The following is a 21,751-nucleotide window of genomic DNA, read 5'->3' as shown; positions in this document are numbered from 1 at the left end:
CAATTAACCCGACTTCACTCAGGATTGCATAATCTATCTTGCTGCAGAGCCTGAGTTAAATAATAATGGGCGTAAAATGTATTTTTGATACTTTTATGAAGTGTTCAGCTCCAGTGGCGCCACCAGGGGGTGGCCAGGGGTGGCCTGGCCACCCCTCTCCGACACCTGGCCACCCCAGTGGCCACCCCAGTAGCCACTATAAGCTGTGGTAGCATCAGTTGTGCGTTTCATCCCAAATGCACAGCCAGCAAGCGGCAAGTCGCTCTGATCACCTAAACCGGCCCTCACCCCCTCCCCTCCCTGCTGCCTTTGAGTGCGCAGACAAAAGGAGCCGCTGGATGCAGAATGAATAAGACGCGTGGTTCACTTTCGCGTTCGAACCCTCAGATCCTCGGTCAGACAAAAGAACCAGTCTCAGTCACTAAAGATGAACTTTCTTTATTACTTTTTCTTTAAGTCAAAAACGGCGACTGACCGCGCGTGTACGCGCTCCACACCCTCACGCGTTCTCCCCCCTCTCTTCCTGCATTGCGCGAGCACCGGTTTCAGCACGCACACACACGCGTGCGCGCGTGAACGCACGCACGCACACACAATCACACATCCCAAAATGCTACGTTTCTTTTCCTGTTAAATATTTTCCGTGGGTCTTTAACAATCTGTTTACTGTACTTTACATCTGTATAGATAGATAGATAGATAGATAGATAGATAGATAGATAGATAGATAGATAGATAGATAGATAGATAGATAGATAGATAGATAGATAGATAGATAGATAGATAGATAGATAGATAGATAGATAGATAGATAGATAGATAGATAGATAGATAGATAGATGACTTTATTAATCCCACAATGGGGAAATTTCATTTATCTGTGGCAGCAACACGACATTCAGAAATAATCTATATAATATAACATCAATAAAGGACATCACAAATGACATTTATATTAAATAATTAAAAATATCACTAAAATTATTATGAAAAATTATCAAAAATTAGATTCTTATTAATTAAAGAAATAAATATTAAATATTAAATAAATACAGCTGCAAAGGTGTAAAAAACATGCGGTCTGCAAAACATGTAAACCCAGTGTGCAAATACTTGGTGCAAATACGCCACATCATCAGCGGCGGTGGATGTGCCATTACTTCTTATTAATAAGTAAAAAAAGGATGTCCCTGTCATAAGCCACTCATTTTCATGGCACTATTTAAGCACTGGTTGTTTGTTGTGTTACCGCAGCATTTTGATGTGTTTTTGTTTCCACAGAGTTACCCATAGTCATTAGTTGATGCTTGTGTCTGTCCATTTTCAGAGAATGAAGAGAAATTCAACATATATTCTTATTTTAAGAATAAAAGTGCAGCAGAAGGAGTGAAAGAGATGGTAGGGGAGCAACAGAGGAGTAGTGAGGAGGAGGAAGATGAGACAGAGCAGCATGAATGACAGAAGAGAATGAGGAAGACAAAGATGAGACTCTCAGTATCAGTCAGCATCATTGGTCAGAGAAGCAAGGCAGAACTCAGCATAAGCAGGGGCTCCACCTGTTCCTGGACCAACTGGTGAAGTTAGAATTATGTTACCCTAATAATAAAAACGTTTCATGATTATTAGTCTGAATAGAAATGTCAACAGATATAATTAATAATTAGAAGGATATTTTTATTATTATTTCAGAACAACAGATTTCATTTTTTGTTTATTATAGATATCTCTCAGTCAAGAACCGAACACCCCAAGCAGACACACCAAAGTATTAAATAAAAACAAAAATATATATATATATATATATATATATATATATATATATATATATATATATATATATATATATATATATATATATATCAGTAGTAGTATCTACTAATGGTATCTACTAGTATCTATTAGTTATTATACTAGTAGTATCTACTATAAGTTCATGTTCTACAAAATATCAGTAGGCATTTATCTTTCTGTTGGTTTTCTAAAGGTTGTTTTACTACGTTTGGTAGAATGAATTTTAAAAATAAAGCTCATGGTTTTTGTGTGCCACCCCAAGATTTAATGTGGCCCCCACTGGCCACCCCCATGAAAAAATTCTGGAGGCGCCACTGTTCAGCTCGCCAGATTATCGCCTAGCTTTGCATAATAGTAAGTCTGCAGATGTAGGCTCAACAGCGCCTCTCTGTGGTCAAAACAGTACACAGGTTTTCTGCTCTTTGGATTTTATTTCTCATTTAAGTGAAACTGCTTCACTAAAACCTAATTCTTGGTCAGTCATATTTGCTCAGTAGCTACATTTCTGATATGTGATTCATTCCTGACCCCCTCCCTCATGGTACTAGGATTTGCATTCTCATTTGATTGTGATGTCATGTTCAATAGACAGACGTGTTGTTTGCAGCATTGACTGAAGGTTTACAGATCAGAGCTAAAGATCCTTGTTTCTAAATGTCCTGGTGGAACAAAGCCTGTGAGATCTGAAGTCTCCAGTCTGGATGAGACAGGAGAGAGCCAGCTGACATCACCCCCAGCCCCCAGCGTCGTCCTTTCTTCTTCTGCACACAGTCTGACTTTGAAGGCTGCCAATGTCTTTGTCTGAAGGAATGAGAACGACAGTCCTGTGGGGGTGCAGAAGCATCGAATCATGTGCAGACCTGCTTTTTAAACACTGTAGATATTGCAGACGGTAAAATGATTAGAGACCAACACAGTTTAGTATTTTTGATTATAATGCTAAGAATGAAGTGTCATGATGCTGCTGTTCTCCTACCAGAGGGGCATTTGGGGTTGCACATCCACACTGATGAAAACTTTCAAAGAGCCAGACTTTAGCGTTGTGTTCATGTGGATTCTTTGCGTTTCGCCTCTTTTAGTCATTTACTATGGCTGCAGATCTGCATCACTGACATCAAACCTGCTCAAAAAGCTGCCATGCATGACCAGAAACCGTCAGCTGAACTGACTGCAGTTACTCTGCGATGAGCTCAGGGCTCACGTCCCAGAGGAGGCATGAAGGCCCCGTACCAGGCTGCTGGACCTTCACACCCCTCCATGGTTTATAGAAGGACCATCTGCATTCATCTCTGCAGATGGCTTCCTATATTTGAAGAACAAATGAAGACACCAGGCTGAGATGGCGCGACACCAGCCGCAAGTTTAATATCTGATCAACAACAGTAGAAAAACAGAGGTGGAGCAACAGAGACAGGAACAGGAAGTCCAGCGCCATCCTGCCGGCTCTTTAAAATGATTCCTCTGTACAGTATTTACAGACAGACAGCTGTGATTGGAGCAACTCTGCTGCGCTGCTCCGCCCTCCGATTGGTTCTTCACAGGTGCAGGTTTTCGCTGAGGTCAAAGGTCACAGCATGGAGCCTCAGCACAGAGCGAGGGGCCCGCGTGGCTGAAGCGATCGCAAACATCGGTCACGCGCCACGAAGTCGCCCTGCTCTCAGAGACGACGGGATGGCGGGCGGCCCGGGGCTGCAGACGCACAAACCCCCACCGTACCAATGGTGGCTCCGCCTCATCCCTTCAGCGCCACGGAGTACGACTGGGGCTTCAGGCCCATCCCAGGCCCAGGTGTCGTCACACGACTCAGATGGGCGGAGACCTGCTGGACAGAGGGACACACGGATAAGTTGACGTCCAGTTTGTCTCTGAAGCGTTTCCTGAGTGAGACAGGTGGAGCTCCTGCTGCAGGATGTGAGGACGGACAGACTGACTTACTGCACATCAGACAGGATGCAAGACTAACTGACCATGAGAACAGCTAGAAAATATTCCCTCTGTCTGTATTCATCTGCTAAACCAGTGCAAGGAGTTAAGAACGGGGCGGGTGTGAAATGTACAGACTGAGGCTTTTTCTGTTGTTTTTGTAGTATATGGAGTAGCATTTAATATAAGTGTGCACAACACACATCATTACGACGGAGTATTAGGGCCACCAAAAAAAAAAAAAAAAAAAAAGCCACCAAAAAAAAAAAAAAGGAAATTTACGAGTTTTTATCTCGTAAATTTAGGAGATAAAAAGTCGTAAATTTAGGAGATAAAAAGTCGTAAATTTACGAGTTTTTATCTCGTAAATTTAGGAGAAAAAAACTTGTACATTTATGAGAAAAAAACTCGTAATTTTAGGAGATTACAGTGGAAGTGAGCATGCAGAGCAGCAGGTGAACGCTGTGCAGCAGCAGAGCAGACCGACTAAACTTTGTTGAACAGGTGAGCTGAATGTTTATTGATAACGTTCCAAATGTCTGGAAGGTCATTTGTTTGATTTACGATTCATTAAAGTTTTATTTATTGATGGTTGGTTTGCAGGATCACTGCAGCCCGATGAAGCCATCGGGTGTCCCTGCAGCTGTCCGCTTGAATCCTTTCTTCCTCCAACAAAGACCAGATCTCTACGTTTGTGTGACGCTTCCGTCACACAAAAGGAGGAGCACTTTTTTTGGCATTTTCAATGTTCTAAAGCTAATATAGAAGACAACTTTCATTCCTCTTTATTGTTTTATGCTGAAACAGGACATTTCATCTGCAGGAGGAGGCGTTTGTAACACTGTTTACTTCCGCATTGGTGTTCGGATGACAGGTTCATGACGTAATCAGACAGATGAACTTCAGGTTATGTGAATGAAAAGGAGAATAAAGGCTGCAGCGATCATCTGCACCCAAACGTGTCTCTGAGCTCCTTATTTTACATATGAAACTCCGCTTTACTGACACTGAACCCTGGAAAGACTGCTACACGGAAAATAATCTGATTTTGAGTAGCCAAAAGGTTCAGAATCTCTTTGTTTTAAACCTATAATAATACGGAAATGAAGCTTCACAAAAGGCTCCACATACTTCATCTTCAAGCTACGTTCCGATAAACGGACAACTACGGTGTTTTTTCCTTAATCTACGACTTTTTTCTCGTAAATTTATGAGATAAAAAGTTGTAAATTTACGAGTTTTTAATCTCCTAAATTTACGACTTAAAATCTCATAATTTAACTTTTTTTTTAAAATTTTTTTTTTTTGGTGGCCCTAATACTCCGTCGCACATCATAGCTTAAATGACAGAATAAAATTACAGAAATTCTAGTTCCCAAAGCGCCCCCTGCCTAAATATGACCATTACTGATGATCCTGTTCATGTTCTTTATAGGTGGATAAACCGTTCCTCCTGATGACCTCCTTTGCAAACAGCAGGTCTCAACAGAAGCCAGATCATCTTTTCCTTTGTGCGATTGGTGTTGTCTGCCATTCTTACAATTTTTCTCATCATCATTCTGTAGTAAGTTATTCAAATCAAATCTATCTATAATCAATCATGAGACATGGTAGATTTATTTAATATAACGTTAAAAGAACTAAGTGCATCACAGCAGACAACACTCACGATGACATCATCAAGAACTGATCAACCATCATTCCAGTCCAATGTGTGGACAGACTTTGAATAAAGTCATGTGACCATCCAGTGTCTAGAATGTTCTAAGAATGTTCCCTTTGGATTCTTTGGATGTGGAAAAACAACAGTGGTGAACTTTAGGAAACTAACATGTGAATGGATTTGACATTCATTCTAGTTTACTTGTTTGTTTGGACACAGATTTCATTTATAGTTGATGATCTGGAAGAAATGAAAGGAATCTGGAAAACGTCACTGTTCAGTAGCAGGAATTTCTGTCTGAGTCTCACTTACGAAAGTTCTGGATGAAGATGATCTGGATCCACGTCTAGGTTAGAGGATCAGATTGAACCAATACCGACTATGAACCAGATCAGTGACCACAAGTCATGATATGAGTTGAAATAAATGGTTGCACCTCTATCAGAAACACAACACTGTTAGTTCTGGTGTTAATGACAACGATCATCTGTGTTTCAGTCATGGCATTTCAGAATGAAGCTCAGGCGCTGGTTGGAGTTTAGCATTCAGGCGCTGGTTCTGGTGGGGCTAAATCATTAGGACTCTGGATTGTCGTTCCACTTTGATTCACAAATCACCATCGACGATTCACACACGGAACCACGATTCCTACTGCTACACATATTTGCTATATGTTTAGGTTAAGCTGGATGTAGAAAGATTACAATATGTGTATTTAATCAGATCAGAATCAACAAAACATGACAGAAAATAAACACAAAAATTTCAAAAGAAAGAAATAATATTCATCACTTCAAAAAATGTCACACTCAAAAACTTCCTGGTTAACTTCAGCAGTAAAGGAAACATCGAAACTGTTATGGATCATTTATCAGCAAATCCTGAAAATGTTGGCGTTTCACCGCCTCCAGTTCCAGTAGACAGATGACAAGAAGATAGTGAAGAAAGACCCGGAAACACCTCAACACAACTGGAACACACTCACAGTCCTTTCCACTAGACCAGGGGTCAGTGGCGATCTGGTAAGGGACACATGAACGCCCCAAAAAAAGCCTTCCTAGACTAAAACCCCCCATTTCCGCGTTAAATTCAATAAATGTGCGTCAGGGCGCCCCCACTATCCTGTCACCTTGCTGCTATGATGACCGTATGCTGCTCTGTCTGTGTAGAACACGCTGGAGGGAGGGGGGGTTGCCCGCGGTGGAAAACAACGAACAGGCAGAGAGGCGGGGGCGGGGCTTAGACTCACCGCTTATGATTCCAGACAAACTAACAGCGGCTTCCTAATGAAAAATAGCAGTCATCCTTAAAATAATATAGTTTATTGGGTTTACTGGATTTAAATAAATAAATAGAAACTAGTCTGCATCAAAGTGAATTGTTTCCATCTTCTCATTCATCTGAACTCTGGTGTTTGACAGACAGAAAAGTCTATTCAAGGTTGTGGAAAATGGACAAAAGATCAAAGGAAACATAACGCTCATAAAGGATTAAAATAAATAAATAAATACATATCCTGCCAGTATTTTGAATCAATACAAGTAATAAATAAACTATTGCGATATATCAGTAAAAACACCCCTACTGTTGTGGCTCCCTGTGCTTTCATCTCAGTGGGAAACTGATCCAAACGGCTCTTTGAGTGGTTCAGGTTAGTGACCCCTGTTCTAGACTGACAACACATCTGTTACAAACCCACTTTTTTCATCTTTGCTGGAAAATCAACAGAAGAACTGTGTCGTGGGTCCCACCAGGGAATGATTGGGCAGAGGCGCCAAGGTGAAAGTATTCTTGACTTTAATGCAAGAACAGAGCACACCAATTGCTCCACAAAGGTTAACCAACATAGACTTCTCCAATCCAACACTCCAAATTCTCCTCTCAGACTCTCCAACTTCTCCACTCAGACTCCCACACTGACAGCTGTATCTGGTTCTCTTTTAAGTGGTAAGCCCCTCCTCCTGGGCGTTGCTCTCCATCAGTCCAAAGAGAAAACAGGGAGAAGTGTTTGCATTGTTCAACAACATAAATAAACATACAGAAATAAACAGTTTCATTCAACTAAACATTCTGTGTCGTGTACAGAAAAATAACAATAATCATCAATAAAAATAAATACAAACAGTGACCGATGCGTCACATGACCCAGGGTGTCCATGACCACTTCCGGGTTACCGGGTTACTTCCGGGTAAACAAACCAACGTTAATGTTGGCGTCGTGTGTGCTTCGTGTTAATGTATGCATGGGGATGGTGAGTCGGCAACCTAGTGTGCACCCAGGGCTACCTGCAGAGGGATAGGGACGGAATGAAAAGGGTAAGCTGATGTAAATGACGTGTTACCGGGTCCGAGCGTGCGCGTCTATGCGCACGTGTGTGTGTGTGCGAGCGTGTGTGCATGCGTGTGCGCCTGCAGCGGCAGCTGACGGTTCTACACCGTCACATCATCCCCCTCCTCTGGGAGATTGGCGATGTGCGGCAATCTGGACAGGAAATCTGCCACTATGTTTTGTTTTCCGGGACGGTGACGTACGTTAAATTTGTACGGCTGAAGCGCCAGATACCAGCGCGTAAGCCGGTTGTGGTGGTCCTTCATGGTATTTATCCATGTCAGGGCCCTGTGGTCTGTCTCAAGGTCGAATTCTCTGCCAAGTAAGTAGTACCTCAAGCTATCCAACGCCCACTTAATGGCAAGTCCTTCCTTCTCCACAGTGGAGTACCTTGTCTCTCTCGGCTGCAGTTTCCGACTGAGGTACAGGACTGGTCGCTCTTCACCTGGGTCTCCCTGAGCCAGGACAGCACCAAGTCCGACTGCTGAGGCATCCACTTGGACGAGGAACCTTTGATCAAAGTTAGGACTCTTGAGAACAGGACAGGAACACAATTTATTTTTCAATGCTTGGAAAGCCTGTTCACACTCATCTGTCCAGGTCACGGGGTTTTTCTGCCTCTTCTCTGTAAGGGCAGTGAGAGGAGCTGCAATGGTGGCGAACTGATGGACAAACCGCCGGTACCATCCAGCTAACCCCAGGAAGGAGCGTACCTCTTTCTTGGTGCGTGGTCGAGGGCAATTGCGGATAACTTCAACTTTATCCACCTGCGGACGCACCTCACCACCTCCCAGCAGGTACCCCAGGTAACGAGTTTCCTTCCGGGCCCACTCACACTTGCTCACGTTTAAGGTCAGGCCTGCATTTTGTAGTTTCCTCAGGACCAGACGCAGGTGATCTAGGTGTTGCTCCCAGGTGTGACTGTAGATCACCACGTCATCCAAATAGGCTGCACTACAGTGGTTACATCCCTGCAGCACCCTGTCCATCAGCCGTTGGAACGTGGCTGGTGCTCCATGCAGACCAAAAGGCATAACTGTAAACTGAAACAGTCCAGCAGGTGTTTTGAACGCCGTGTATGGTCGACAGGTGTTGCTGAGAGGTACTTGCCAGTAACCCTTGCATAGGTCAAGAGTGGTGATGAAATTAGCAGCCCCGATCTTCTCCAGCAGGTCGTCAATCCTCGGCATTGGATATGCGTCGAACTCCGAAACGGCGTTCAGTTTCCTGAAGTCGATGCATATCCGCAGTGAGTCGTCTTTTTTGGGAACGATCACCACCGGACTGCTCCACTCTGAGTTGGACGGCTCGATGACACCTAGCTCCAGCATCTTCCTCACCTCATCGTTCAGCCTTCCCACCAACTTCTGTGGTACCCGATAAGGCCGTTGCCGGATTGGTCGTCCATCTTTGAGCCGTATGGAATGGCTAATGAGTGTAGTTCTTCCTGGCTGTGCAGAAAAAAGAGATGGCGTTTCACGAAATAAGTCCATTATCTGTGTAGTCTGTTCCGGAGGTAAATGTGACAGAGACGGAGGGGTTGAGTGAGTCAGTGCTCCCAGATCAGAGTCCAAGTCTTCCTCAGTCTTCACAGCCCTGACTAGCAAAGACTTCTCTGTTGGATGGTTAGCACCTTCCTTCCACTCTTTAAGTAGATTCACGTGGTATGTCTGCTTTTCTTTCTTTTTGTCAGGATGGTGCACCTCATAGGTGACAGGTCCCATCCTGCGGAGAATGGTGTATGGCCCTTGCCACTTTGCCAGTAGTTTGCTGGTACAAGAGGGAAGAAGTAGCAGAACCTTCTGACCTGGTAGGAGTTCACGGTGACGGGCCTGCTGGTCGTACCACGTCTTCCGACTCCTTTGGGCCTCTCGTTGGTTGACTTCTGCCTCTTCCCTGTACTTTGCCAACCGTTCTCTCATCTCCAGGACAAACTGGATCACACCCCTTTCTGAGGTCTTTGTGGATTTGGCCTCCCAGCTCTTCTTGAGGAGATCCAGTGGGCCTTGGACATCCCAGCCATAGAGGAGTTCGAATGGTGAGAAGCCTGTTGAAGCTTGTGGGACTTCCCTATAAGCAAACAACAGGAATGGTAGCCAACGATCCCAGTCCTTCCCTGTGTCACTCACGAACTTCTGCAGCATCCTCTTCAGGGTCTGGTTGAAACGTTCCACCAAGCCATTGGTCTGTGGGTGGTACGGTGTCGCCTTGATGGCAGTGATGCCAAGCTGCTGTTGGAACAGTTTCATCAACCGAGAGGTGAAGTTGGTTCCTTGGTCTGTCAGAATTTCATCCGGTATTCCTACTCTGGAGAAAAACTGAATTAACGCTCTCATGACTGCAGGAGCTGTAATGGTGCGCAGGGGGAAAGCTTCTGGGAACCGTGTAGCATAATCACAGACCACCAGGATGTATTCGTGACCGCTACTGCTCTTAGGTAAAGGTCCAACAATGTCCATGGCTATTCTACTGAATGGAGTGGAAATTATAGGAAGTGGGTGTAGTAATGCTCTGTCAGACTTGTGTGTTATTGCAGTTTTCTGGCAGGTAGGACATGTTGCACAGTACGTCTGAATGTCAGTGTACATTGATGGCCAGAAAAACCGTGAACTAACCCGCAGATAGGTTTTGTGACGACCCAGGTGACCCGCCCATGGGAGTGTGTGCGCTAATTGCATGACGAGTGGCCTGCAGGTGGTTGGAAGAACTAACCGTAGGTGTTCACCTTCAGCTGCATACAGAACATCATCAGCAACAATAAACCGCACATTCCCCAAACATTTGTCACTCTCTGTTGTCACCTTGGCAAACAATGGTTTTAAAGTTTGGTCTTCTTTCTGCAAAGCCGAAATGTCAGCTGGTATGTCAAATGTTTCTGCTGTTGTTGTGATCTCAGGATCCAGCAACTTAAGTTTTTTCTCAAACCGTCTTTGACGACGGGATTTTCTGGGCATTTCTTTGCCTCCATCAAAGAAATCGTCATCCAAACGTGGAAGACCTTGCATTCCCGCTTTAGCCTGAGCTCTAGTTAGCACAGGTGCTGAGACAGTAACAGCTAGCTCATCATGAGCTTTAGCTGTTTCAGCAGCCTCATTTAATAAGTCCCCCAACATAGGTAAATCACACCCCAAAATTAAATCAACAGGTAGGTTCTCTACCACCCCGACAGTCAAAAGATAGGATTGTTCATTTATGGTCACTGTTACATCCGCTTTTGGGTACAAATGTTGGTCGCCATGAACACACACAACACTTGTTTGCCTGCTATAATCAAGTCCACCAAAAGGGATTAAACTCTGTTTGACCAGAGAAACAAAACTGCCCGTGTCCAACATAGCAGTAACCTGCTGTCCGTTCACAGTCACCTGTTTAAGTGGCTGGAAAGTGTCTTTGTCCATGTGCACAGGCCCTGCTCCTGTGACAGTCTCTGGCCTGGGTGCGTAGCAAGCACCTGTGAATTTAGTCTTGCGGATTGGACATACGGAGGCTTTGTGACCAATCTGCTGGCAATAGAAACACACAAGGTCCTTACCCGCCGCTCGCTGGTTAGGTGCTGGGTTGGTACCTTGCGTTGCCTGATGGAAGTCTCTCCGTGCAGGTCTCAGTGGAGCGGTTTGAATGGGAAGACGCTGATCCCCACCCGACGGCCGTGCAGACGCTCCTCGTCGAGCGTTGAGATACTGCAGCGCAAGCCGGGCAGCGGTGAGGCCATCCTCCGGGTCGTGCTCCTTCACCCACGTCCTCACGTCAGCTGGAAGCACACGCAGCAGCTGCTCCAGGATGACGATCTCCCCGATCTGCTCCTTGCTGTGTTGCTCTGGGCGGATCCAGCGACGGTAGAGGCCCTTCAGGCGGTGGTATGTCTCAGTCGGATTCTCCCCAGATGGCACCACAGTAGACCGGAACTGCTGACGGTAAGTCTCTGGCGAGATGTCAAATTTTACCAGGAGTGCGTCTTTCAGGTCCTTGTAGATGTGGGCTTGCTGCTCGTCCATTGCTGTGTAGGCCTCCAACGCCTTTCCGGACAGCAGTGGCACCAGGCGACATGCCCACTCAGTCTCTGGCCATCTCCACGTCCTGGCAATCCGTTCAAAACGTAGCAGGTAATTTTCAATGTCCTCACCTGTCTGATATGGAGGGACCTTTGGCTCCATGTAAGGTCTCCAATCAGGTGGCTGTAAACTGACTCTGCTCTGTGGTTGATCTGACCAGCTGGAGTCCTCCTGTGCCACTGGATGCCGTCGACGGGACGTTGCAGCTGGTGTTGGCAGATCCAACCTTGGGCTACTCACTGCGGCTGAGCTTGGTCCAGCGGCTTTGGGACTGATGTTACGCCGCCGACCAGAATGGTGCTCTGCCCTGGAAAAAGAGGCTTCCAAACCTTGGAGGGCAGCGATGAATCTGTCCTCCCGCTGCTGCTGTCCACGGAGGAAGTCTTCCATCATAGCCGCCAAGTCACCTTCTGGGCCTTTGGTCAGGCCTGGAGAACCACCAGAGGCACCAGGATCTACCACCTCCTCCTCAGAGGATGAATTGGACAACAGAGGGACTGCATCCGATGTTGGTTCCGTCTCCTCCTTCTGGGAACGCAGACCTCTGTGTCTCACCTTTTTGCGGCCAGCCATCTGCTTATCCCACTTCTGACACCAACTGTCGTGGGTCCCACCAGGGAATGATTGGGCAGAGGCGCCAAGGTGAAAGTATTCTTGACTTTAATGCAAGAACAGAGCACACCAATTGCTCCACAAAGGTTAACCAACATAGACTTCTCCAAACCAACACTCCAAATTCTCCTCTCAGACTCTCCAACTTCTCCACTCAGACTCCCACACTGACAGCTGTATCTGGTTCTCTTTTAAGTGGTAAGCCCCTCCTCCTGGGCGTTGCTCTCCATCAGTCCAAAGAGAAAACAGGGAGAAGTGTTTGCATTGTTCAACAACATAAATAAACATACAGAAATAAACAGTTTCATTCAACTAAACATTCTGTGTCGTGTACAGAAAAATAACAATAATCATCAACAAAAATAAATACAAACAGTGACCGATGCGTCACATGACCCAGGGTGTCCATGACCACTTCCGGGTTACCGGGTTACTTCCGGGTAAACAAACCAACGTTAATGTTGGCGTCGTGTGTGCTTCGTGTTAATGTATGCATGGGGATGGTGAGTCGGCAACCTAGTGTGCACCCAGGGCTACCTGCAGAGGGATAGGGACGGAATGAAAAGGGTAAGCTGATGTAAATGACGTGTTACCGGGTCCGAGCGTGCGCGTCTATGCGCACGTGTGTGTGTGTGCGAGCGTGTGTGCATGCGTGTGCGCCTGCAGCGGCAGCTGACGGTTCTACACCGTCACAAACTGATTCTAACTGAACCTTGGTCTCATGACTTTCTTTACCAAAAGCTCGATAGCTTTGAAACCTTCACCGACATTTAAAGTTTGGTTCCTTCCAGTCACCCTTACACATTTGGTTTGTTCCGTTTTTGCATTGAAATCCAACACCATTTTGCAATTTTAGAGCACTAATTACATTACCTGACGTGTATTTTTACTAAATATCACAAATCAGCGATCTCAAACGTTACAATATTCATACTCTATGTTTTGGGGAACAGATCATGCATATCTGAGTATTATCGATCCATTTTGGGGCAAAAGTCCAGCTGGGGGGGATAAACTGACTCCGGATTCAAGAGTCTGAACTGGACCTCAGATCCAGCGCTGCCCCCATTTGCCTTTAGCCGTCTCCCAGATCGTTTTTCAGTTCACTTAAGCACGGTTTTGTTTTTCAACAGCACATTGTGTTGTGCCTCCTGATTGGCTGTTGACTTTTTGCCAATGAATCTCCTCCTCGGTGCGTCTCCTGTACAGAATGTGTTCAGTTTGCCACAATTACATGAAATCAGGTCTTTGTTTTCATTCTATAACCCCTGCAGCTTTTTTATGAAGGTTTAAACTTTGACAGTTTAAAAAGAGAGCCAGTGTGGAAATGTTCATTTCTGAGAAAAGTGTAGAAAGTGTGTAGAGAGGAGATTTACAGCCTTAAACATCCGTAATCCCATGTCATGGTGGGACATTCATAGAGCGTATCCCCCATCATCAATGAGGGACTGACTGACATTCCCACTCCGAATGGTACCTTCCTGTAAGTGCATCATGTGACCTGAACATGACTGCAGCACCTGTGAGCCTGTCCATGCGTGTGTGTGTGGGTGGGTGGGGGGGGGGGGGGGGGGGGGGGACGGGACGTGTGTGCGGGACTCACCGCTCTCACCTCCGTGCAGGAGGATACATGGACGGGCTGGACGTCTGCTGACCGGCAACGATGGCCGAAGAGGACAAGCCTGGAAGAAACGCCGGGTTGTCAGAAACATTCCTCCTTAAAAACCAAACAGCCAAGCGTACAGGGAAAGAAAATGTTGCCGTCTCCTCCCAAAAGACTGAGACGGACATTTTGGATCAAGAACAAAGACTTCACAAACGGAAGGACAGGCTGGCATCAGGCAACGGTAAAGAGCAGCTGAAACGGTTGCCATAGAAACGGGACCTGAACACTCCCGGCTACGTTCAGGTGTGAGACTCTCACCTGCAGAGTAGGACAGGTCATACTGACCCGACAGCAGAGGGTACCCCACATGATGATGGGGGGGCAGGAGGCGCTGCGATGGGGACGATCGAGGTCGGGCGGCGTCCCTTTCTCGCTCATGGGGGTTCTTCTGGTCCTGGGTGGAGGGGGACTTGCTTTTGTATTGGCTGGCATGCTGCTGCAGCAGATCCAGAGCTTTGGCCTCGCTGGACGGCTTCAGCGCTGGACTGGACCGGGACGACTTCTCTCCGTCCTCCCCCACTGCTGCCTTCCCCCCGTAGGAGAAAGCGTAGCCGGCAGGCAGGTACGCGTCTAAGAACAGAGCATTCAGAGGCTCAGCTCATCCCAACCAGGCAGACATGCTTCAGGACAGCCACCAAAACATGGGACTGTTCTGAAGACCCCCACCACACACTCCCTGGCTGACAAAGGTCAACCAAAGTCTTCTCACCCGGGTAGTTCTGCATCACGACTGACGGCATGCCTCTGAACCCGGGGTGGCTGGGCTCGTAGCCCTGGCTGTAGGCGTACGGCCCCTGCAGGTAAGGCATGTAGGCCTGGTGCTGAGGCAGGGCCGAGGGGAACTGCATGTGGGGGAAGCGCATCTCCCTCCCTCTGTCCTGGTGCTCCTCGGGGAGCGGCTGTGCCCTGCCATCTGCCCCTTCCTTCCCCGCCTCCTTCTGGACGCCGTCGTTGGGCCGCTGCCGCTCCTCCCTCCCCCTCCGCTCCCTCTCCTCCTTCCACCGGTCTTCTTCCTGAGCTTTCAGCGCCTCCGAGTATTTGCTCGGGTAAACGTAGGACCACAACCGTGAGTCTGCTTCCTGCTGGACAGAAAGGTTAGAATCATTTTTGGTGTCCAACTGGACCCTGCACCCCCCTATCTGACAGGTCCTGCAGCTCTCCCACAATCACCATCCTCTGCTCTAAATGCACGCAGGTCATTTGTCCCGCTGTGATGCTGCCTTCACACACAATGCGATTCACGCTTCAAATTTCCATTAGATGCTTCTCTTTGGACGCCCGTCAAATGCGCTGCTCGATGCTTATCTGGAGATGTCTTCATAAAGTTGACACTGGTGAATGCAGTGTACCTATAAAGCGCTTTTCTACCTTCCTTCAAGGCCCAAAGTGCTTTACAGTCCCATTCACTGATGGCGGCTCCGCTGACCAACACTGGCGCCAACCAACAAGTAAGGTGGGGTTCAGTGCCTTGCCCAAGGACACTTCAACACGGCGGGCAAGGCGGAAATCGAACCTGTATCCTTCCGATCAGAGGTTGACCGCCCTACCACTGCACACTCTAGACGAGTGTGGGAGGAGCTACTCAGTTCTTAGCCTGATGGCTACATGGAAGTTTTGACTGTTCCTCTCATATTCAACACAGGCTTTAGAGATCAGGTGCTCTACAAAAGCATCACGCCTCCATGTCTGCATCCATGACATCATTCAGAGTAGGGATGGGTGATTTATCGGTGCCAGTATTTGCATCATTTGAGTTCATTGATATCGGCCCGATATTTAAAAAGGAAATCTAAACTTTGTGTTATTGTTAACCTTTAAGAATCTGCAAATATCAGCCATCGGCCACAGTTGCAGGGAAATTTCGGTTATCGGTATCGGACGTAAAAAAGGATCTGGGCCCGTCCCTACCTCAGAGCATTACACCTACAGCAGGAGCTGCATCTGAATGACAGCCGCTACCTTTCGTCTCTGTTTGACAACTTGCTGTCCTGCGTTAGCCCGAGGATGCAAACAAATTCAATGAAGAAAATAATGTGAGGATTATTTTATTACTGTCTAGATGAAAATAGGAAAAATACAATGATTTCAGGAGAACACTCAGATTCTCCTCCATGTTGGTATTGAACTCTACCAAGACATCACGGGCGATGGCAAAGTTCCTGATTGGATGACACGACCCGTCTTCTTTGCCAAAGTTCAGGATTTATTAAACTCTCAAAGTGGTGCAACACCTTGTGCAGCGATGCTCTAAACCGCTGTGCTGCAGCGGACGCTCAATCCACACCACAGGAACCCCGATCACTCTCAGTGTGAACACAGCTTGTGATTTTGCGACTTTTACTCCGGAGTGACTAAAAGGTGCCATTTAAAAATTAAAGATGGGCTTATTTCTTTGTTATTTACCAACTAACAATCAGCTGTTTCCCACTAATAACCACTAGAGGGCACTGTAAGTGTGAGCATTAGTGATGCTACTGACAGCAACGCAGAAGAAGAAGAAGCTCCATCCAAACCAATCTGATCGATCTCCTCCTGAACATTATTATTATTATTTTCTCTTGGACTAATGTGGAACAGCAAGTCATTAAAGGGAGTTACAGAGACACAGAAGGAGCACTGAATGAACCGTTGTTCAGACATGGAGTCAGGCTCACCGATAACTTTGTAAAAACAGAAACCTGATCTCTCATCATCATCTGTGTCTGCCACTCATTGAGATGAACGGTCAATGCTTCCATGTGGCGATGAGGCAAAAACTGACAGTAGCTCCTCCCACATGCAGCGGTGGCGTCTAGTTTATGAACATTCTTGGACAAGTGTGGAGCATTGAATTTGCCGTGCATTGAAAAGGAGGCAGCGGGCGTGAATTCTTCATGTTAATAGTGTGAAAGCAGCATTACGCCGGGCCTGGTGGATTTGTTCAGAAGCATCGTACTTTTCTCCCAAAAGTGTGACTTGGATGTTTTTTTTCTTCTAAATTATAGATTTGTTGGCTCCTGCAATCTATACTACAGAAAATAGAGTAATCAGTGTGTGTGCATTGACTTTGGAAACGGGTCCATTTAGACATCTTGTTCCATGGGTTTTGGTCCAAAATAGGATTACTTGGGAGGACAGACGAAACGATGCAGACGACCTGCTGCTTTTTCTGGAATATAAACTTCTTTTTCTTAAAAGATGAGATTTTGTCCAGATCTCTCATTACAACATTCTGCTTCCTTCTGAGTCAGAAATATGGGTTCTCTTTAGTCAGGCATTTTCAAACCTGCAGATTTTTCAGGAATCGAACCCCTGACCTCAACAACCTGACCGGTTACAGAGAAATGGTGGTAAAGCCTCAAACCTCTGCTGTTACTGTTTGTTCAGAAGACGTATTGGCTTAAGATCTGCGATCCTCGATGGGTGGTGCAGTGGTTGGCACTCTCCCGTCACAGTGAGGGACCCTAGTTCAAATCCCAGCTGGGACCTTTCTGTGCGGACTTTGCATGTTCTCCCTGTGCATGTGTGCATTTTCTCCGAATACTCCGGCTTCCTCCGACAGTCCAAAAACATGCTCGACAGGTTCATTGGTCACTCTTTAAAGTGTCTCTAGGTGTGTGAGTGTGTAGGAGTGATCGTGTGGCCCTGCGACAGGCTGGCGACAGGCTGTCCAGGGTGTACCCTGCCTTTGCCCAACAGTAGCTGGGACAGAGTCCTGCAACCCCGTGACCTTGAAAGGGATGCAGCGGGTTAAGAAAACGGACAGATGGATGGAAAGAACCTCTGTGTTCAGAGGAAACACCACTAACAGCAGAATCACAGAGAACAGCGTTAGTTCTTGAAGCCCGCCGTCACTTACCTGTCTGTACCACATGGCAGGGTCCACAGCTGCTGGCCTGCCCACTTCCACCCCTGGCTTGACTTCCTCTGTCCCATGGTACCGTGCTTCGTTGGGTTTGACCTTGATACCCTCCCCCTGGGCTGCAGGGACTTTGGGATCCTCTCCTTTCGGCGTAATAGCAGACTTGGCCTGGTCTGATGCAGCGGCAGCGTCTTTAGCCTTGGAGGAGCTCAACCCCATCTTTGCACCCAGGTCTGTGAGGCTGGGGTTGGACTGAGTTGGCGGCACCAAGGCTTTCTGCTTCCACTCCTCTTTAACAGAAACCTCCTGATCTCTGCCCTCCCCCTTCCTGTCCGCTTGCCTCTGCCTGTCTTCATACTGCTGACGATAAGCTGGGTTAGAGGCCAGCAGTTGGGCATGGTAAGCGGGATCAGGAGGATAAGAGTAGGGAGGGACATAGTACTGGTTGTAGTACAGAGGATGGCTGTACAGGTTGGAGCGCTGTTGGATGACTGATGGTTGCTGGTTTCCCATCTCTACCTTACTTTCCTCTGGAGGTTCCACCTTCAGCTTTGCCTCTTCTCGCACATCGAGGTCTTCTTCCTTCTTCACCTTAACCTGGGTGTCCTCCCCATGAGGGGGAGGAGCGGGGGCCACTCCAGGACTCCGGCTCGGGTAGTTTGGAGAATAGTAAGAGTCATAGCTGGGGTAGAAATGTGATTCCTTCCTGGGACCCTGAGGGCTAAATAGCGCCTTCTTTGCCCCCTCATGGGGTCCTTGGTCAGGCTCTTGCTTGATTTTGATCCCATCCGCCTTCCCCTCTCCATCCTCCCCCACATCAGAGATGTCAGAGTAGGCGGGGCTGCTGGTCTTGACTGACAGGTTGTCGCCACCATTCTGGTTTAGGTGTAAGGGAGGCACAAGCCCAGGCTCCACCCTGCCGGTCATGCCGAGGGAGGGGCTGGGCGCACTGTCAGAGAAGCTGTACACTTTGTCCGCCTCAGCTTTCATGCTGGCCAAACGGCTCTGTTGCACTTCCACACAGCCGTTGAGCAAAGCCTCTGAAGTCTCCGAGTACAGACCCTTGGCCTCCTCTGACTTTGCAGCCTTGTTAACTGCATATGGACCGTCTTCCTCCCTCCATCCATCTTTTTTCTTTTTGTCTCTCTTTTTCTTGTCCTTGGAAAGAGCAACAGTGTCGGCGAGTGACGCCGCTTTAGGTTGGCTGGTCTTCGACTGGGGACTGCTGGGAACACACTGAACCACTGAGCCTACGGCTGGTGGAGACGACTGCAAGGAATACATCGATGTTGGCCCGGGACTCGTGTGGGTCCCAGGCCGGCCCAACTTCCCTGCCCTCTGTGTTACTTTCTCAGTTTTTCCACTTCCTGCCAGCTTTCTGGCCTTTCTGTCATCGACCCCATCATTACTGGCCTCATCAGTCAAACACGCCTCTTCCTCGCCACCATCTGTGCCCTGCGACTCAGGCTCCCCTGCTGTCTTTTTAACCTTTGACAGCCTCAGAGATGGCAAGGGCGCATCAAAGCCTCTCCCCTTAGGGGTGATGCAGGAGGCAGGGGAGAGGCCGGAGGTGCCGCAAGAGCCCAGGTCCGGATGGAGGACAGGATCCTCCCCGTATTCACTGTCTCCATCCTGGTCCAACCTGACGTCAAGGTCATTGTGGGCATGGGCTTGGTGGTACTTGAGTCCATTGATATGTTTGTATTTCTTGTTGCAGTTAGGGTGGGGGCAGTCAATGAGAACAGGAGACGGGCAGCTCTGCTCCAGCTGTGGAGGAAACTGAGGGTCAGTTTTTCCTCCTGCAGGGCTAGTCCTCATACGTTTAGATACCTTGGAGTCCTCAGAGCTGGAGGTGGGCTCCACATCAGACACAGGCTTGGTCCTCCTCTTGGCGGAGGATGGGCTGGCCTTGGCATCATCCGTGCTGCTGGCTGCTTGGCTGCTTCTTTTGCCTTTGCTGCTTGCAGCAGCACTGCGCGTCTTGCTGCCTTTGCTGTCGAAGGTACTGCTGCTTTCGTTCGACGGCACGTTGCTCCCAGAGCGCATCCTCTTACCGCGGCCGCGACCGCCGCGCATCTCCATGTCGCTGGTGGGAGAATCGCAAAACCTGGAACAACACAGCCCAGGAGAAAAACACCGTCAAATACTGAGCAGTGGTCGGTCACGAAAACAAAAATCCGTTTGATGACATTTCTTTTTTTAGCTGTCAGCTTGAAATCCCCTTTTTGCTCATAAAGTTTCGGTTGAAAAGTAACGTTCAAACTCAACCCTTTAGAGTAAAATGGATACAACTACAAACAATATCTCAAAATATTTTCTTTCATTTCCACGAGGCTAATAAAAATACTTATATTGTCACTGTTTCCTTCTTTCCCAATTCTAAAGATTTGTTTTTAAATGAATATCAGATGTTTAAAGCTATTTCCTTGTTTTTCCTTCCTAGACAAAAAAGTGTCGCACAGAAAATATCTGGATGTTTTTGCACCTTGGAGGGGCCCAGTCGTGTCTAGTGCAGTCCAGAAGAGTGCCAACATAAGTTTTGTTTCTCCAGGTCACGTTCACAACCAGCATCCCTGCAGAGACACAGGACGTTTTCTAACTGCCACCATGGAGAAGCCAGTTCTGTACTCTGAGAAACGACGAGCGGACACAACAAAGAACTGCTCAGCCGTGGATGGGGGGGCCTAGTGGCCCCGTGCGGTCTGGTTGCTTACCATCTTCTGTCTCCTGCCACACAATTCCCTCCAAGTTGACACTCGTGCCTGGCTCACAGGGTCCGAGGCAATCGGGCTCGGTTGCCAGAGCAGTTTCCGCTGTGTTAACTGCAACTGAGCGCGTGCGAACCATGATTTGCTCACAGGCAGAGGAGATGTCATTGCTGTTGGTGAGAGGGCCCAGCAGGTGAAGGGGAGGCGGAGCTGAGGTGGAGACTGGAGAGTCCATCTGAAGAGGAAAGCGTGATGACAGGAAAGTCAGGATGAGAGGTGCATTCTGACGGGACCTCGGTCAGGCCACAGCTGAAAGGTATTTCCACACAACTTTGTCTCCAAGCACACAACCTGCATAACAAAAGAGCAGCTAAGAGAGATCCCAGAATAATCTTCATATTTGTACTTTTTTGGGGGGGGGGGATAAATGGGATTCTCTTTAGTCCGGAGACTTTGTCTCCTCGGGCTCCTCCCACACAGCTTCACCTCCATGACAGAGGTGTGAGTGTGAGAGCAGGTGACCTGTCTTCAGTGTGTAAAGAGCAGTCAAAAGGTCATATCCAGGCGCTGCAAATGTCACACGTCTGTGTAGGGGTTTGGATTTCAGCAGCTCAGTAAACCTTTATTTCAGCAGTAAACACGAGTAAGCGGCTTGAATGAGCCTTTTAAAAAAAAACGTCTTGACTCCATATTCCAGGCTGCTAACCCATCCACAAAGAGTTGGAATTGTTTTTATTTTTGAGACATTTTGTCCATTCAATACGACAACACACCAAAGTCACTTGATTACACTACCTCAGAGCGTTACCTCTGCATACTGTGTACATGCACAAACATACACAGATTCACTGAAAAATCCATTTAGAAGTGGATGAATGTGGAGGTTGAAGCAAACTGAGATTTTTGTGTCCAGACATTGGTCCAGTCAGCTGCCCATCAAAGAAACTCACCCTTTAATGCATGTATAATGCATGTGTTTTAGCTCTGATATCATAATTCATCATCAGTGGGGCAAAAAAGTCAGCTACCAACTGTGTTCTTCACAGTTAAAAAAATCAGACAATGTAATTTTCTGGATTTTGTTTTCTCATTTTGTCTCTCATAGTTGCGGTTTACTCTTGATGAAAATTACAGGCCTGTCATCTTTTTAAGTAGGAGAACAAAGT

The 21,751-nt window shown here is 47.3% G+C and overlaps 1 protein-coding gene across 8 annotated transcripts in view; it reads right to left on the bottom strand.

Moving 5' to 3' along the window:
* Positions 1 to 3,126: 3,126 nt before the first annotated feature.
* The window catches only part of LOC101169179 (zinc finger protein 609), a 39,053-nt gene continuing 20,428 nt past the window's right edge, over positions 3,127 to 21,751 (bottom strand). For 3 of the 8 annotated variants that reach the window (XM_023955509.1, XM_023955511.1, XM_023955510.1), the window contains 7 exons: positions 20,592 to 20,820; positions 20,363 to 20,450; positions 17,875 to 19,984; positions 14,746 to 15,118; positions 14,295 to 14,606; positions 13,983 to 14,052; positions 3,127 to 3,613 (listed from right to left, as the gene is read on the bottom strand). In XM_023955509.1, coding sequence (XP_023811277.1) covers positions 3,595 to 3,613; positions 13,983 to 14,052; positions 14,295 to 14,606; positions 14,746 to 15,118; positions 17,875 to 19,984; positions 20,363 to 20,450; positions 20,592 to 20,820 — 3,201 coding nt within the window. In that variant the 3' untranslated portion in view covers positions 3,127 to 3,594. Of the gene's footprint in view, positions 3,614 to 13,973; positions 14,053 to 14,294; positions 14,607 to 14,745; positions 15,119 to 17,874; positions 19,985 to 20,362; positions 20,451 to 20,591; positions 20,821 to 21,751 lie in introns of all 8 variants that reach the window. The other 5 variants (XM_023955516.1, XM_023955512.1, XM_023955515.1 and 2 more) reach the window with 5 other exon arrangements.

The sequence above is a fragment of the Oryzias latipes genome, chromosome 6 (assembly GCF_002234675.1).
Source record: "Oryzias latipes chromosome 6, ASM223467v1".
Lineage (NCBI taxonomy): Eukaryota > Metazoa > Chordata > Actinopteri > Beloniformes > Adrianichthyidae > Oryzias > Oryzias latipes.
This window is presented reverse-complemented; position numbering and strand designations above follow the sequence as displayed.